This window comes from Sorex araneus, chromosome 10 (genome assembly GCF_027595985.1).
Source record: "Sorex araneus isolate mSorAra2 chromosome 10, mSorAra2.pri, whole genome shotgun sequence".
NCBI classification, from domain to species: Eukaryota; Metazoa; Chordata; class Mammalia; order Eulipotyphla; family Soricidae; genus Sorex; species Sorex araneus.
Genome location: NC_073311.1, coordinates 36,989,768 through 37,008,665, shown reverse-complemented (window position 1 = coordinate 37,008,665; position 18,898 = coordinate 36,989,768). Strand labels below are relative to the sequence as shown.

Here is an 18,898-nt window from a genome sequence, read left to right as displayed (position 1 = left end):
AGGTTTTCCATCAGTGTCCAGTGCATTCCTCTGTTGCCTTGGCAGCAATGGGAGCATATGACAGACGAAAGCCAGCTGTCTTGTTTAATGATGCTTGCATGATAGGTGCTTTCTTAACATGCATGGTCATTAAGACTTTGCAAATTTTTTTTTTTTAAACCAGACCCTGGTGGTTACATTTTTTGGAAAGAGATTTAAAAAATATATATATATTTTTTTACCGAATACTGCTTAAATAAGGGAGGTTGGGGGGGACACAATGATTTTTTCTGTTCACCTGAGCAGTAGAAGAAACAGAGGTCAGCTGAGATTTAAGGCACAGGGCCCAGAGAAAGAATACTGGGAGAGAAGTATACTGGATATACTTAACCACCACGATAGACACAGTATGTAATTACAAGAGTTCTTCTATGTACATACCTTGTCATTTTTCTTGTAAAAAAAAATTCTCTTAAAAATAATGTGAGTTGGGGCTAGAGTGATATAGCACAGCGGGTAGGGCGTTTGCCTTGCATGCAGCCCACCCGGATTCAATTCCCAGCATCCCATATGGTCCCCTGAGCACCTCCAGGAGTGCAAAGCCAGGAGTAACCCCTGTGCATCACCAGGTGTGACCCAAAAAGAAAAAAATAATAATAATGTGAGATATGAGGCTGGAATGATAGTACCATGTTGCTCACTACTGACCCCAGTTCAGTCCCCACGACCCCCTACTGTACTGCTGAGAGTGACCCCTGAGCACAGAGCTAGGGGTAAGCTCTGAACTCAACTGCGTGTCTCCCTAAAATGAACAAATAAAAAAAAAAGCAACATTTTTTACTGAGCTGTGGTGATACCATCCCACAGTAAATTCTGGTGTTGGAAAATTGGGAGTGAGGCTTAGATACGGGCGGGATATCTTTTTCTGTGGGGACCACATGCTTTGGTGCTCAGGAGCTGTTCCTCATTCTGTGCTCTAGTGTGGCCTTGGCAGAGCTCAGAGGCACATATGTGATGATGGGGTTTGAACTAGGGCCAGGGTTGTAACAGCCTCGTGCAAAGCAAGCACCTTATCTCTTGTAATATATCTCCAGTCCAAGAAGTATCTTTTAAAAATTTCTTTTTATTCTAATTTATTTTTATCTGCTATGGAAGAGAGCTGTAAGGGTAGAATAACATAGCTGTAAGCCGTTAGGGTCAAGTGAAAATGACGGAGGTAGGCAGGTTAATACCACAAAGGGATAGCGCTTATGTTTTGTTTATGGGAGCCTTTGGCTTGATAGTTGTCACCACGTGGTCCCCTAAGCACTGCCAGGAATGACCCCCAAGTACCAAGCTCCGGGAGTGCCCCCAAGCACCATTAGATATGACCCCAGCCCCTGACATGTGGCTAAGAAATGAAATGTTCTGTTATACCTTATGAGTTTCAGATGTTTTTTATAGCACTTTTATCTATGAGACAACAGGATATCTTGCAGGTTTAATTGGAAAGGGATGCTTTGCGAGGCTGTCATCTTAGTGTCTCCAGTTCCCCCTCATACCACCTGTTGTTATTTCGAGTCTGTTGGCGCTGGTTATGACTTGAATGCCGTTCAGATAATGACTTCGTGTCTGCCGCCTTAGCTTTGGGGCCGGGCATCTTGGTCATTGGGTTTGTTTGTATTTACGAAACCCTGGCAGATGCTCTTCCGAGCAGCAGCTGCAGAGAAGGCTCTGTTGGGGGCACTGAAAGGGCTTGGTTGGGGCTATTTTCTTGTTGGGGCTGGGAGTAGCACGTTTTCCCAATGACTCAGTTACATGCCTTCCTCCTGGAGACAGTGGAGTTGCTTGTCCATCAGCTTTTGCTTTACTTTCTGCATTAGCGCCGTGCCTCAAAATAAAGGGAGCTTCTCACTGAATCCCTTTGCAAAAATGTCTGGCTATTGATTTGTTTATTTATGGAAGTAGAATAGTTTTACTGAGGGAACATACTAATTCTAAGGAGATTTTTGAGAGGATTCTTTTGTGTTTTTCTTTATTTTTCTTTTTGGGTCATACCAGTGATGCACAGGGGTTACTCCTGATCTACACTCAGGAATTACTCCTGGCAGTACTGGGGTGGGCCATATGGATGCTGGGAATCGAACCCGGGTCGGCCGTGTGCAAGGCAAACACCCTACCCACTGTACTATCGCTCCAGCCACAGGAGATTTTGAGGGGAGAGAAAGGGAGGGAGGGAGGGAGGGAAGAAGGGAGGGAGGGGGGAGAAATGGAGGGAGAGGGAGAGAAGGGTGGAGAGAGAGAGGAGAGGGGGAGAAGAGAGGAGAGGAAAGGAGGGGGAGGGGAGGGGAGGGGAGAAGAGGAACCCAGAATAAGGGGAAGTATGTGCCCTCAAGTGCTGTTTCTCAACCTTTTTTAGATCATTGTCCCCTTCAGGACCTTGCTGAGTCCTGCATCCTACCGGTTGGCCCCTCAGCCCTGTGCTGTGCATTTCTGCAGAAGGAAGGGAGCAGCCCCGAGATGGGCCGCTTCAGGGTGGTGTGAGTCTGAGTCCCGCCTGTTTAAACTCCGCCTGTGGAGGCACCTTGCTTCTTAGATCATGGGAACTGGTCCTCAGTAGGAAACCTGCCATTGAGCGGGCTGGGGGGATAGGACAGGAAGAGGGCAATGCCAGTGATGGAGGGAAGTGTTGAACTGGGACAAGGAGGTGGTCCTGAAAGGCGGTCAGGTGTTAAGCATGAAACCCTATGAGTAACAGTACACAGTGCAAACGCTTAATAAATAAAAGTGGGACTCTCATCAAAGCAGGGTGGGATGCAAAGGGTGTGGTTTAGGGGGCTGGAGGGGAAGGGACACTGGTGAGGGGATCAGTGTTGACCCAGTCTTGAATAACTTTGTAATTCCATGGTGACTAAATTGAAAAAAAAAATAGTTAAAAATATTTGGACGCACAAAGAGAAAATGTTTGTATTGACCTTGGTTGCCTTTGCCTTTCAGATGAGCCCCCGCTGTGCTAATCTGGCTCTCAAGCACTACCTGCTCAAGCCCGTGCAGAGGATTCCCCAGTACAAACTGCTGCTGACAGGTGGGCTTCCGGCCGGTGACTCCCGCCATGCCTGTGACACTCAGTCTTTCCTCAGCACACCTGTCTCCTCGGGTCACCCTAGTGACCCTTATTGCCTAACGTGCATTGATGGGTGGCTGGTAGCCCCACAGTTCCATTCCTGCGGCCCACGTTCTTTTCATTCTTTCAACATCCCTGGGTACATTCTCGGCCTTTAGCATTTACACACATTTAACTGTTTTTGTTCAAAATATCTTCTACCATCCCAACCCTGCATCCTTACATGGCGTTACCTGATTAGCACTATTAATCACATGAAGATCCTTGCCTCATCACTCAAGAATGAGGTTTAGTGTTCTGGGGAGATAGTACAAGTTAGGGCACCCAACCCAGGTCCAAACCCCACTCCACAGGGCCTTTTGAGCATTGTTTGGATTAGCCCTGGAGGCACCCAGGCATTTCTAGGTATGGCCCTAGAGGCCCTTGACCATGTCAGGGCTGGCCCTGGGGGTCCTAACATTCACTCACCATCAGCCCAGTTACCTGAGTATTGCAAAGAGTAGCCCCCAGAACTCTGCTTACAGCTTGGGAGAGCCCCCGACATTCACTACAAAAAAAAAAAGAGGTTTAGGGTTTAGGCTAGATATATAGCTTAGTGGTAATTACATGCTTCATATGTGTGAGGCCCCAAGTTTGATCTCCTGTGCACCCCCCCACATACCAAAAGAAAAATGAAGTTTAGCAAGTCACTCCCACATTGTTTGTCTCTGAACTTTCATGGTCCTGACCTCCTCAGAAGATTGTCAGAGGCCTGAGGTGTGAGCCATGTGCTTAGATTAGTGCTTTGGTCAAAATCAATTCCAGGGGCTGGAGCAATAACACAGCAGATAGGACATTTGCCTTGCACGTGCCAACCCGGGTTCGATTCCCAGCATCCCATATGGTCCCCTGAGCACCACCAGGAATAATTCCTGAGTGCAGAGCCAGGAGTGACCTCTGTGCATCGCCACATGTGACCCAAAAAAAGCAAAAACAACAACAACAACAACAAAAAATCAATTCCAAACAAGTAGTAGTTGGCCTTTAGTGGTAGTAGCCATATGGTCATCATCAGTACACTGTCATGGTCATTGTCCGTATTCTACAGTGTCAGCATCAAGGTGTAGAGCTGTTGATCAATCAGAACAGGAGGAAAGAAAGGGGAAAAGGGCATGATTTGATTGAAGTTACACACTGACACTCGGGACTTTAGATTTACTTACTCCTTAAGTTCTTCATTGTGGAGCCGGAAAGAGAGTACAGCAGGTAGTACACTTGCTGATAGCACACGGCTGACCCCATTTCTATCCCTGGCACTATTTATTGTCCCCTGAGCTCAGAGCAAGGAGTAAGCCCTGAGCATACCTAGATGTGACCACAAAACCAATAAGTAAATAAATGACTGGAGGAATAAATAAAAGAATACATTTCTAGGGGTCATCTCAAAGGGCTGGAGCACATGCTCTGCATGCAGAAGGCTGTTCCTCTCTCACTAACTCTGCTTGGTCCCCTGAGCACCTTCAGAAGCAACCTTTTAGCACAGAGTTTGGACTAGCCTGAAGGGCCAGAGAGGTAGCACAATGGGTAAGGCACTTCCTGTGCACACACTGACCCAGGTTTGATCCCTGATACCCATAAGGTCCCTTGAGCACCTCCAGGACTTAGCCTTGAGCACAGTCTTGTGTCACCCAACAAAAAAAAAGGTTGTGGGAGTAGCCCCTGAGCATGGCCAGCTGTAATCCAGTAAATAACATAAACATGTGTTAAAAATGGATTCATCAAAATGTCTCCACAAGGACTAGAGAGATGATATGGCAGGTAGGGCACTTGCCTTACACACAGCCAACCTGGGTTCTATCCCAGGCATCCCACATGGTCCCCTGAGAACTGCCAGTAGTGCTTCCTGAGTGCAGAGCCAGGAGTAACCTCTGAGCATCGCCTGGTGTGGCGCCAAAACAGAACCAGAATGTGGCCACAAGTTTAAATTCAGTCTGTTATAACTTCTTGTGAATAAACTTTGAAGTTCTTGTTTCCTACTGGTTTTCTTAAGCAGTGGTGCACATGACTTTGGTCTTCATCATTTTTTCTTAAGCCTCACGCTATATTGGATAGAGCCGATGAATCTTGGAAAGCCAGGATTTCCCATATGTCAGACTTTCCAAGCTTGCCCACGAGAGGACAGATTGCTCCTGAGGAAGACTGCTTTTCAGCTCCAGGACCTTGCTACCTGAAGAGTTTGAAGACTTAATTTTAATTTCTAACTGTGAGTCAGGCACTAGATTTTTGTCTGGAATGACATAAGACAAGCAAAATAACTTGAGGATATCCTGTCCATCTGTATTTTCTTTCCTCTGTGTTTGGCAAGGATTTAGATAGAATACACTGGAGTAAAGGAAGTACCCAGGCATGAGTTATGTTTTTGTGAGATAAATTCAATGCTGTATCATAACTGAGCTCTTGAATGCCTTAAGCTCTTTCCATTGCTGTCAGATGAAGGACTGTTTTTAGTGGCAGAAGACAACTTGCAGTACAAATGCAAGAAGAGTGGAGCAAGATTCTGAAGTTGTAATTTTAAAATATTGTTTCTCATGATATAAGTAAAAGAGCCATACACTGGTTTTTTGCTTATTTTTAATTGATAGGTAGTGAAAAACAAGTTCTAAAAAATTCTACTTTGAGAGAATAGATTTTGTGTGATTTAAAAACTGAACATAATGTGAGTTTAGAGTTCTTTTTGTTTTGATCTGCCTTTTTTTTTTCTTTTTTTTCCTTTCTTTTCTTTTTTTCTTTAACCCCTAGCAATGCTGAGGAGTTACTCCTGGCTGTGCACTCAGAAAGGTAGACCCTTAGTAACTGTGGATTCATGGAGGATCAAGGTGATGAATGGCTTGTTCATAGTATCAAAGTTAGGACTAAGGGTCTAGGAAGTGACTCAGTGCTGTGGCACTAGTCTCGCATATGTGAAGCTCTGGATTCAATTCCCAGCACTACCAAAACAGCCAAAACAAAATTAGCACTAAGATCTTATACTTTTTTAAGGATTTTTGGTTTTGGGGCTACACCCAGCTGTGCCAAGGGCTTACTCCTGGCTTTGTGCTCAAGAGTCACTCCTGGCAGTGATTAGGGGACCATATGGGATGCTGGGGATTGAATTTGGGTCAGCCTCGTGCAAGACGAGTGCCGTACCCACTGTACTATCTCTCCAGCCCAAGATCATAGACTGTAGAGAAATCATGTACACCTCATATTCTTCATCCATTGCCTTTCCTTCAAATTCCTCCTAACCTGAAATTCTTCATCCCTCTCTGAAGCCACCCATTTACTTATGCTTAGTGTGAAGCCATGTGGCCAAGAAACTGTTTTTTCAGTGCCTATAAGTTTGTTACGCTTTTATAATTCGGATATTGATTCCATTATTTGATTATAAACTCCTTTGAATTCAAGCAGTGAATCCCAGTAATTTAGTGCACACCAAAAACACGGGTCAGTTTTGAATAACTTGTGATCTGTCCAGGAAATAATTTTGGTTGACATTTAAATGAAATACCTTTAACCTAAACTTCCTTCTGATAGAGAATTTTTAAAATTCCCCTTTATTTATTTTGGCTTAGACCATAAGCAATGGATGGATCATAACCACTTTCACTGTGGTCAGGGGACCATGTGGCACTGGGCTCAGAGGGGCCTCTCAGATGCACTCTGGCCCTTTGAGCTATCTCCTTGGAATTTTCGAGATAACATTTTTTTAAAAACTTACCTAGGCTGGTATGTCTTGCCTGAGGCCACACCAGTAGTTTTTTTTTTTTTTGTCCAGGCATCTATAAACTTAGAATCTTAAAGACAAAGGGGGGTTGATATTGAGGATTTGTTTATATTTTTATTTGGGGTTCCAAGTTTTCAGAACTCACTTTTGTGATGTCCTGATTGCTCCTGACTTTGCAAGGTATTTCCCATATTGGTATCAAAGTGTCAAAGTTTCAAAGAATCAAAAGTTGACGACCAGGTCTCAAAAGTTATTTCTCCTCTTGTTATCTGTTCACTTCCATTTTTAGAAGTTAGACCTTAAATCTCAAGTTCGTGTCTGCCCAGGGCCAGGGGGATTGCGCAAATGGGGGAGGTCAGACACTGCCTGTGGGCACCAGGGTCCCTTTCTCAGCACCACACTGTCAGGTTGCCCCCCTGCACCCCCAGCACTGCCAGAAGCAGGCCCTGAGCACCGAGGGGTGTGGCCCAAAAGACCAAAGAGCAACCAAAATTACATTTGTTCAGACATGTTAATTAACTGTCCTCCTCTTGGATAACCCGACCTCAATAATTTAATCTTCCTGACTACCTCGTGAAGTAAGTCCTTTGATTTCCATGTTAGAATTTGAGACCCTTCCAAGTCTACAGAATACACAGCAGCAGAGAAAGAGGAGGACGGAGACTATTTGAGGGAGCTCTCGACAGCTTTGATTTATTAACGTGTATCAGGCTGAGGAGGATTTTAGTCAGCCTCAGTGTAAGTAGATTTTTGTGCCTGCCTTGTTTTCTTGGAGGGGAAGATTGAAAAGTGCAGAGATAAGTATAGATAAGATAGGATAGTTTATTTTGCAATTCTTTTCCAGAAAGGTGAGTCGAAATTCCCAGATACTGCAGTCCTGCCTCTCCTATTCAAACAATCCCCTTTCACAATGTTTTCTTCAAAGGGCAAAAGTTGGGTTTCTTTTGCGTATTCTACTTATACTTTTTCTTTTCTCTTTGCTGTCAAAAACTTGCAAGAAAAACAACAAAGCTCAAAAGTATTTCTTGCTAGTGTTAAGTGGGGGAGGGGGGGGGCGGGGGAGATCTTTGGGCCACACCAGCTGTGTTCAGGGCTCACTCTTGTGGGACTTGGGGACTCTATTCAGTTCCAGGAACTGAACTCAGGTTGGCCCTAGATGGCACAAGCACCTTACTGGCTGTACTATCTCTCCAGCTCTGGTAGTGCTGTTTTATGCTTTACACAAAACAGAATTGAAGAAAATGCGTATTTTGGGAAATGCTTAGTATTAGAATTATTAGAAATCAAGAAGTGAAGTGAAATCAAGAAGTGAAGTAAAGTGAGTGGTACACTTAATTCAAGTAGAAGAACTTGTGATGTTACCAATATAAAATAGATTCATTGGCTGTTCAAGAACAATGAGTCTAGCTAGATCTTTGAATCCATGTGGGATCCAGAACTTATTTGGAGTTTGGCGATATGAGGAAATCTTGCTATCCAGGAAAGTAGACACTGCTATAGGAGTTGCCTGAATTATTTACTACTGTGTGTTTCCTTCTTCCTCCTCTCTTCAGGGTAGGAAGTTCTCTTCATTCACCTAATTCAGTGTCTTACATAGATTCTAAGAGATAGCCGATTGAGATTCAGCAAACTGAAAGAGTTAAGGAAATAAAACATTCCCCCTTCTGTGAGGTTGAGAATCCTTCTGCAGGTGCCCATGAGTATTGGATGAGTGAATGGATGGCTTTAATGTTTCTAAGAGTACATACACTCTTCCAGCCACGCATGCACAAAATGCGGAAGAGAATTCTGGATTATTTCCCTTCCTTCATAAGATCAGCTGACCCCTTTTCCTCTGCCTCTGCTTCCTGCTCTTCTGTTTCCTTTGTTATGATTCTAGACCACACCTTTCTAAACTCCAGCCAATTTGTGTCTGCATTTTTCTAAACTCCAGCCAATTTGTGTCTGTATCTCCCTGCTGTCTTACCCCCTCTTGTCTTTCTCCCATTGCTCAGTCTCTTTTCCAGTGAGAAGATGCTGGAAAGATTGTAGAGGAGGCAGTGTGCTGGCCTGGCACACAGCCTACCCAGGTTTGATCCCATACAGACGCACCCCCAGGAGTAAATTCCTCAGTGCAAAACTACGAGCAACCCCTGAGCATTGCCAGGTATAGCCCCAAAACAAGTGGAAAAGAGAGAGTGAGAGGAAGAGGGAGGGAGAGGAAGGGAGAGAGAGAGAGAGAGAGAGAGAGAGAGAGAGAGAGAGACACTATAAGAACTGCTTCCTCCCTCCTCTGTCTCCCCTTTCCTCTCTACCACATTCAACATACTTTGACACCAGATGTGGGGATTTTTCCCACACTCACCAAAGAGAGGTGTCTTTCTCTTCCACGCCATCCTGAGGTGTTTCACAAATCAATTCAACCCTGACACTATCTACATGGAGATAGCATCAGATCCCACAAAATCATAGGCTTCATTCCACAAAACTGACTCCCTTTGCCAACCTCAGGTAACAATTATAGGTTTCAGGCTATCACCTAGTCCTCTGACCATCTGGCTATAAATCAGACTTCACATTATGCCCTCCTCAGGTTCAGTGAATTTGCAAGAACCTGCAGGTAAATAATTCACTGCTTCCCGCCTGATTATATGACAGGGCTGGGGAGAGGGGTCAAAGGCCTGAGTAAATGCAGTGTGTGTGTGTGTGTGTGTGTGTGTGTGTGTGTGTGTGTGTGTGTGTGTGTGTGTGTGTGTGTGTGTGTGTAGGTCCTGGTTCAGCTTCTGATACTACCTCATGGTCCCTTCACCTGGGTGTAGCCCCCAAGCACTGCCAGATGTGGCCTAAAACCAAACAAAGATATGATCAAAGGCTGAGTAGAACATGTGGATGGAAGAGGTGTGGGTGGCAAGGTCTGTGGGGAGAAGCACGCCTGCCTTGTCCGGCGTATCGTTCTCCCATCACCTCCACATTTTCAACAATCCAGATACTCTCCAGCCCCCACACTTGTGTGGTCTTATGGAAGCTTCACAATGCATGCAAGCACCATCAATTATTCAGTCCACGTGGACCCCTTTCCCCTTCCTGGAGGATGGGGGAGGGTGTGAGAGGGAGGCTGAGGGCTCCAGGGTCCATCCAGGACCTCATCTCAGCATCCTACCCAGAGTCACCGCATTAGGACATAAAGACACAACTACCACACAAGAAATCCTAAAGGATTGAGGAATTATGCACCAAAACTAGGGTGGGCGATCAAATATGGAAACCAAAGCTTTCCCTAATGCACTTTCCATTTATACATGTGCATGGATTTTCATAAGCCCTGAAAATGAACCTGTGTGTGTGTGTGTGTGTGTTCTCTGTTTTTATTTTCCCTTTATTTCAAAAATATTTTTGTTCTTTTTGAGAGTCCACATCTGGCCATGCTCTGGGCTTACTTTGGGCTCAGTACTCAGGAATCAGTCCCGGTGGGCTCATGGCACTACATGGGATGTGGGGAATCTAACCTGGGTCTGCTACACGCAAGGCAAGTGCCTTCTCCACTGTGTGATCATACTGGCCCCTGCATTTTTGTTCTTATTAGGAAAGCTGAAAACTTACTTCTGCTACCAGAACAATGAATGCATGTTATTATACGTGTGATCACACACATTGACAAAATGAATCATGGTACAGATAATGGGCCTGTGTAGGTACATCCACAGTAGCAAATGGACTGCTTTGGTGGTGGGTGTTGATAATAAGAAAAGCTATGCATGTTTCGGGAGATGCATGGGAAAGCTGTGTAACTTCTCAACTGTGGCTGTAAACTGAAAATAAAGTCTTAATAAAAAACAAAACAAAACCAAAATCTTATCTATTGTATGAAAATCATAGTTTATAACCCAGAATTTCCCATATCTTTCCTTTTGGTTTTGTTTTGTTTTGAATTTGACTTTTGATACACATCTTGCAGTGCTCAGGGATTACTCCTAGCTCTGTGCTCAGGAATTACTCCTGATGGGCTTGGGAAACCATATGAGGAGCCAGTGATTGAGCCCCGGTCGGCTGTATGCAAGGAAAGCCCCTTACCCACTGTGCTATTGCTACAGCCACCCTCATCCCCAACATTATTTTTCTTTGCTCTCACTACAGTAGGGTTTTGTAGTATCTCCTGACACCTGTCCTTCCAGGCTAGGTTCTCCATCAGTCACTCATGAACTTAATACAACCAGTAACTATGGGACGACGCCCAGCTGGACACCTGTATACAGTGGCAGCTAGCAATCAGTGGCCCCTGCCTCAGTGGGCCTTGGAGACCACTCCACTTGGGGTCCAGCCCTGTCAGACTCCCATCATGCACTTCTACTTCCTGCTGATGTTGCCACTTGTTTTGTGATTTAATCCTTTTTTGTTGTTCATCTGTTGCATTGATCTGTGTCATGTCTTCTCAGCTAGACTGTAAACATGTTCAAGGCAGAGGCCAACTTTGCTCCTTCATGCAGGGGTAGCAGTAACAACAGATTCTCATTTATTTTCCAGGAGCCATTATTGAGGAATCTTTATCTTTGTATGGGTCACTTTTTTATCTTTGAAGCAATCATTTTTGGTTGTTTTTTTTTTTTTGCCTGTACAAGTATACAAGTATTATAAGAGTCAAAAATCTCTATCATCTCTTATTCAGAGATGACGATCATAGGGCCTGGAGGATAGCTGAAAGGACTCAAGCACGTACTTTGTATCCTGGAGGCCTGGGTTCGATCCCCAGCAGCTCATGGTCCCTCTGAGCATCACTGGGAGAGATCCTGAACACTGGAGTCAGGAATTGCCTCTGAGCACACTAGGTATGACCTCAAAAGCAAATAAACAGGTCAGAGGGATAGTCCAGAAGGTCTGGGCACTTGGCCTGGTAGCACGAACCTGAGTTCTGTCCTTGGTACTGCATTTAGTCCTCCGAGCACTTCCAAGAGCGATTCCTGAGCACAGAGCCAGAAGTCATGAGCACAGCCAGGTATGGCCTCCAAACCACGTGGGGGAGGGGGGAGACTAAAAAACAGCAAACAAACAAAACTCAGGACTCTCAGATACCCTTTAATAATTTTATTTGTCCTTAATTTATGCTGTTCAGTTTTTTACTAGAAAACCTTATCAGTGGGAAGTTCTGTGTTGATATTGAAACAAATTAAGGATTATGGTAAAGAAAATATTATGGAAAATATAGTTTTTAAATCCTCTGAAATATTTTTTCCACTTTTTTATTTAGGGGGAAAGGATAGGGAAAAACATGGCCCTTTGAACTTTAATTAAATTTGGATCAGGTATTTCCTTTGATCTCTTAAAAAATATTTATGTTACTTAAAAATTATTTTAAAGCATATTGTATTACTTTTTCCTGTAATCTTTGCCTTTGGTCTGGGATGGTATTAACTCCCTCTAGGTTTAGAAATCTAGGATTTCCCATGTTGGTTAAAATGATATATTAAAAACATCTGTTCTAGTGTTTTAACGCTATAAATTGGAGTTATGAACAGCTAATAAAAAGATTCAAAATAAGATCAGGCTCGAATTAATACATGATTCTTTAAAAAAATAACCATTAATGAAAAATGAAACTTGTCCTTAGTACTTGTTTTATTAAGTGTTTGTTTTAAATCCAGCCAAAGTTGTCTACCTCAAAAGTCATTTAGATACTTTCTCTATGGCAGAACTTGATGACAGGTGGGGCTGCCCTGGATACCAGCCAAGGAATTTTATTTCTGAGGAACAGAAAGGTCCTGCTATAAGGTAGTTGATTCCATGTGAAGTGGGAGGAACAAAAAAGGAAATAATAATCATTGTATTATTATAACGCAATGTATTATATTGTATTATTATAATTGCATTATTATAATGCAATTCTATCACATATGTATGTGATATGCATACTTTCATATCTGTGACATTGATTCTTTGGAGTGGCATTCATATCTATGAAGAAATATTTTCATGGATATATTTGGAGTGGCCTTCATTCGTGGAGAAAACTATAAATATCATAAAGTTTTCTCCATGATTTTATTTTCCAACTTTTCTGTAAGAACGTTTGAGAATTTACAAAGTATGCTTTGTTTTTTGGAAAGAGAATTATTCTAATTTTCCAGTCTGGGTCAACCCTTATTTCTGTGTGAGACTAATAATGTTCCAGGGTAAAGCCAAAGTCACGTTCCTCCACTGAACCCACCTGGAAGAGGAGAATCAGATCTGTCTTCTCCCTCAACAGGGCTTTTGGCTACTTCCCCATGCTGTCTTCAGAATGGTTGCGTCTCACAACTTGACATTTCAGCATAGTTCTGGCATTTAAAATAAACTGTCTTGGGCCGGAGTGATGGTACAGCAGGTAGGGTGTTTGCCTTGCACAGAGCTGACCCGGATTTGATCCGCGGCACCCTGTATGGTCCCTTAAGCCTGCCAGGAGTGATGCTTGAGTGCAAAGCCAGAAGTAAGCCCCCAAACAAACAAAATTTAACTTTAATGTGCCTTTTCATTTTGTAAGTCAGGATCCTTTTAGGTTGCTGCTGCTACTGCTGCTGCTGCTGCTGCTGCTGCTGCTGCTTTTTTTGTTTAGGGGCCACACCCACAGTGCTCAGGGCTTACTTCTGGCTCTGCACTTAGGGATCTCTCATGGTAAGCCCCAGGGGACCATATAGGATGCCAAGGATCAAACCCAGGGCTACCAGGTGCAAGGCAAGTGCCCTCCCTGTTGTACTATCTCTCCAGCCTCCAGGCTACTTCTTTTGCAATACGGAATTTTCAAAAACAAGCCTATTCACTAGACTTCCTTTACTGTAGATCCCATGATTCTTTATGTGTTGTTCACGTCCTTACATACTTAGAGTAGAAAGAAGAAAACTGACTAATGCATTCTGAGCAAGACACGTCTTCCACATCAAAACTCCTGACTTTGGAATGTTGCTGGTCCTTCTATACTCATTTCCTCTGAGCTCTGCCACCTCCCGCTCCCCAGCAAACAGCCCAGGAATCTGAGTGGGTCTCATTGAATTCAGGAAGTCCAAAATTCTCATCAGTGACTCATTTTAGGAAAGACCTGCATTTTCTTTAGAATGGCTTTGTACTCTAAGTTGATTTTCCATTGATTAGATAATTGAGGAGTTCTAAAACTCACACAGAAGCTGCATATAGAAAATTTAGACTCCTGACAAAATATACTTCTAGGCCTTTATTCACTGTGAACTTCATACATACATATATGCCATACATACTAGTAGTAGTAGTAGTAGTAGTCATAGTAGTAGTCGTAGTCGTAGTTGTAGTAGTAGTAACAAAAGTCATTTTGTGTATCACTAGTAGTAGCTCGTGCTGTGTTTGGACTAATTTTGTAGTGTTGACGGTGAATGATCTGGCCAAAAGGGGTTAATTAAATTACATTAATCAATGATGCCACCTGGTGGTCACAAAGTGCATGTTGTGGCTGAACCAAGTTTCTGGGGGTTTTGTCTGTCTCTTTTAAGGATGGTTGGGATATAAATAATTGTAGTAGCACCTGAGGTGTTTATATTAATAAAGTTTTTTAATGCTTAGTTTCATTTTTAAGAAGCAGAAAAATCAAAGAACTATCAAGTCTGACATGATAAGCTGAAGTCATCACTCTTCTGCTTGTCGTTTTTATGAAAACTCCTCCAGGATGCTGGGTTCTAAATGTTATGTAGTAGACAGTTTCCTGTGACCAGGCAGGTGTGTCTGTCTGAAACTTCTCTGCAGAATTTCACCTGAGTCACAACAGTCTCAGACAGCTCGTGGCTTCCATGCCCTTCCCCTCTGACTCAGAGGGTGAAGGAGCACGTTCTCATCCTGCACTTTAGACACTGGGTGAGTCTGATCTGAGGCATCCTGGCACGGTGGGGTTTTTATTTGGGGGAAGTGGAGGGGGTGGTGGCTGCACTGGGATCACTCCTGGTAATGGGGTGTTGGGGAGCGGACCAGGGTTGCACAGGGCCAGCACCATGATCCCTGCACTCTCTTTCCAGTCCTCTGGCCCTATCTTTGAAAAGCTAAACTTCTCACAAAGATGTATTGCAACAATAGGTCCTGAAAGCATGGATGGGTGTTTCCCCGCCCATGGTTAACTGCTGAATACATTGAAACTTTATAAAGTTCAATTTGAAGACTGCATTTCAGGGCCAGAGAGGTAGTCCAGCAGGTAGGGCGCTTGCCTTGCATGTGTCCACCTGGATTCAATTCCCAGCACCCCATATGATCCTCTGAGTATAGAGCTAGGAGTAAGCCGTGTGACCCCCACATAAACCAAAAACACAGTTTTGGAAAGTGAATTACATTTTTTTTTTAAATCATTGGCAAGGATAGTAAACCTGTCTCCATGATCCTCTTGCTTGATAGTATAATTTTGTAACATTTTAGCTGTGGGTTTTTATGTAGCCAGTTTGCATAGTTATACTCTGTGAGTGTTTAAGTTGGTGGACCAGTAGCGAAGCTTGATTCCAGGAATGGAAAGTGCAACTCACAAGCAGATCAGGCGTGGTGGTGATGCAGGGTTTCCTAACATGGACATTGTCCAGTTTGCTTCCTTGGTTTAGAGAAATGTCTTCCTTTACGTTGATGTTTGAATTACAGAGCCAGGAACTTGCCATGCTTTTCTCTCCTGACTTCTTGGCTAACTGGAACATCACTTTAAAAACGTTTTTTTTCTTGCTTGTTTGCTTATGGACCATACCTAATGGAGCTTAGGGTTTACTCCTAGCTCTGTACAAAGGGATCACTCCTGGCAGACTCACAGGACCGTATGGAGTGTTGGGAATTGAACCCAGGTTGGCTGTAGGCATGGCAAAACATATACTTTCTCTCCTGCATCCTCCCCCCCGAATTTAAAATATATATTTCCCCTTCCCTTTTTTTCCCTCTTTAAAAAAAAAATTTTTTTTTCTCTTTGGGTTATACCCGGCCGTGCACAGGGGTTACTCCTGGCCCTGAACTCAGGAATTACTCCTGCCATGCGGGATGCCGGGGATCGAACCTGGGTCGGCCGCATGCAAGGCAAATGCCCTACTGCTGTACTATCGCTCAGCTCCTTTTTCCTCTTTTGGGAGCAGCAGTCACACATGTGCTTTTGGTGCTCACATGCTTTAAGTTGTGGTGCTCACAGGGATCACTAGGCCCCGCACACCTGGTTACAATGCACATGTTGTAGCTCTTTGATCCCCAGCAGCTATGCCACGATGATTGAGGTGAGCACGTGGGTGGTGCTGGGTATCGAACTCAAAGTCTTGTATATCACAGAGACACATTTCTGAGTTGCAAGCACAGCACTAGGGACGGAATGATAGTATAGCAGGGAGGGCACTTGTCTTGCGCACGGATGAACCAGGTTCTATCCCTGGCATCCCATAGGTTCCCTGAGCACGGCTAGGAGTAATTCCTGAGTGCAGAGCCAGGAATAAGTCCTGAGCATCTCTGGGTGTGACCATAAAAAAAAAAAAGCCAGGTCCAGCACTTGTCATTAATGAGGTTACTTCTTCAATTGTAAACATCTGCACTGTAGCACTGTCGGTAGCACTGTCATCCCGTCCCGTTGTTCATCGATTTGCTCGAGCGGGCACCAGTAACGTTTCCATTGTGAGACTTGTTGTTACTGTTTTTGGCATATCGAGTACGCCATGGGGAGCTTGCCAGGCTCTGCCATGCGGGCAGGATACTCTCGGTAGCTTGCCGGGCTCTCTGAGAGGGATAGAGGAATTGAACCTGGGTCAGCTGCATGCAACGCAAACGCCCTACCCGCTGTGCTATTGCTCCAGTCCCGGTTAACATCTACTAAGAATAAAATTCCTCCCTAGCTTTGTCACTCTCTAAGAAAAGTCAAATATTTGGAGTCACAAACCCTGGCTTCTACATGAATATATTCTGAGTGGATTCGGAGAGAGATTAGGTTAATGTCTTATCTCCATAGGCAGCTATGCATGACTTATAACCATTGTACTTGGTTCAATTTTGTTACTTTTTTATCCATTTAATTGAAAGCACATTCTCCAGGGTGTGTGTCCAGATTCACAGGCCTATCTCAGTCAGAGATTACAGCTTTCTTTCCAGATCACATCAATAAAGCAAGTAATACAATTGAGACCCATGGAACTTGTAGGTTTCCTAGGGCATATTAGGGGCATTTACACTGTTCAGTGCCCTGTTTCGTGTGCAGCAGCATATGTCTAAAAATAAACACGGTGCATGCCTGGGGTTTAAAAGCTTTTTAGCCCCCAGGTGCTAGCATCCTCTGAGCCTTCAGAGATCTATAATCTTTTTGCATAATTCTTCCATTTTTTATATCTGTCCCATCGGCAGTAAAGTAGAACACAATAAAATGAGGTGTGCCGGTAGTTTAAGATCGAAACTGCTAATGAGGACAAGCTAGAACTTATGCCACGTTGCACAGAGCTGAATGCTGTCATTCACAGTATCTCGCCATGGCTTATTGCCAGTGTCGGAGAGTTAAAGTGTGCATGTCTAGACTCACACAGGTTCTGGGATTGCCATCACAGAAACATGCAGTTTCAGTGATTGGGTGTGTGTGTTAGTGTCCTCTTTAAAGTTTGGAAAGCTCACATGGGCATAGAGGTTTCCCTTTGATCATGACTTCTTAAAATCCATGGGATAAAAATGTGTCTGTTCCATAATATTGTCAAGTGGAATTCAGCCTGATTAAAAAGCATTCCATCTTTTAATTTGCCTTTCCTCCTCCTATTTTCTCAGTCTTCACTGCATTGAGTTTTAGTATTTATTATTGCCTTTTACCTAAGACAAAATCTTGTTGTTTTTTTTTTTAATATTTCTTATATCCTGGGTGCAGATCCCCTGGGTAAGCATCTAGGGGACAAGTTGAATTGTAAGGTTGAGAGATGAGTTCAGGGTGGGTTTTGTGCAACTGTGAGACGAATGAAAAGAAAAAATGACAGAAGGGTCAGAAAGAGCTCAAAGGACTTTGGTGTATGCTTTGTATCTAGGAGGCCTAGATTCCATCTCTGACACCACACGATCTCCTGAACGCGGCTGACAATGGCTCACAAAAAGATTTTAAAGTTCTAGATATGAAGAATGTGCCATATCATATGACTCAATAAGAGAAAATATGTTCTTTCTAATGGAAAGTCTTATAGGAGAGGGAAATTGTGAGGTGAATCGTAAAAATATGGGTATAATTTGTATATGCATAGACAAAGAGACTCAGAAGACAAAAACCCTAGAGACAGGGTTACAAGCCAGGGAAGAGATAGGAAGTGTTTAAGGATTGTGCAGAATCAAATGCTGACGGGAACAAAGACTTTGTGTTAAGCAGTAGCGAGAGAGAATATCAAAAATGTCTATAGGACCCATGTAGAGGGAGACTAAATTCCAGGAAAGAGAATTTGTTTTCAGTATTTTTTCATGCTGTAAGAACCACTATGTGCCACATTGCCTATCTTCATCTAGAACGGGGTTTCTCAAGCTCCAGCACTATTGGTATTTGAGGTCAGATCACTCTTTCTTGTCTTTTGTGCATTCTGTAGAATTTTTGGTAGTGTCCTTGGCCTCTAAACAACTAGATAACAGGAAGTCCCTGGTAATGACAGTCAGAAATTTCACCAACCAGATGATCCCACATGCTCTCAGAGAAGAGGGTACAGAGAGGAGGGTCTCACATGGGGACCATGTGAGAACAACACGTGAGAACCAAGGATTTGGGCTCCTCCGGTGTTCTGGTTATAAATGAACTCTTTGGTTTATTCTTTGATTCTTAGCATTCCTTTGGCATCTGGTCTACTACTTCTTGGGGTTTTGTAGCACACTTGATACTGAGATTAAGGTATTTCATGTGGCTTGTCATAAAAGTGCTGGACTGGAGACCAGAAGACCTGGTTTCTAGCCCTAGCTCTGCCACACACAGGTGGTTGCTTTGGGGGGGGTGTTCTATATTAAGTAACCTGATATCTCTAAGGTGACCATGTGACCTCAAAAGCTTTTTAAGCTCTGATTTTCTTTCCTGATTTTAAATGGATTTCAGGACTTTCTTCCTCTAATATTTTTGGACTTTAATGGAAATTGGATTTGTATTAAATTTATTTTCATTACCAACA

General features: G+C 43.5%; 1 protein-coding gene across 2 annotated transcripts in view; it reads left to right on the top strand.

Annotated features, from left to right (window-relative positions):
- The window catches only part of FGD6 (FYVE, RhoGEF and PH domain containing 6), a 147,527-nt gene that overhangs the window by 88,924 nt on the left and 39,705 nt on the right, over nt 1-18,898 (top strand). For both annotated transcript variants that reach the window (XM_055118393.1, XM_004602748.2), the window contains one exon: nt 2,956-3,043. In XM_055118393.1, the coding sequence (XP_054974368.1) occupies nt 2,956-3,043 (88 nt within the window). The remainder of the gene's footprint in view (nt 1-2,955; nt 3,044-18,898) is intronic.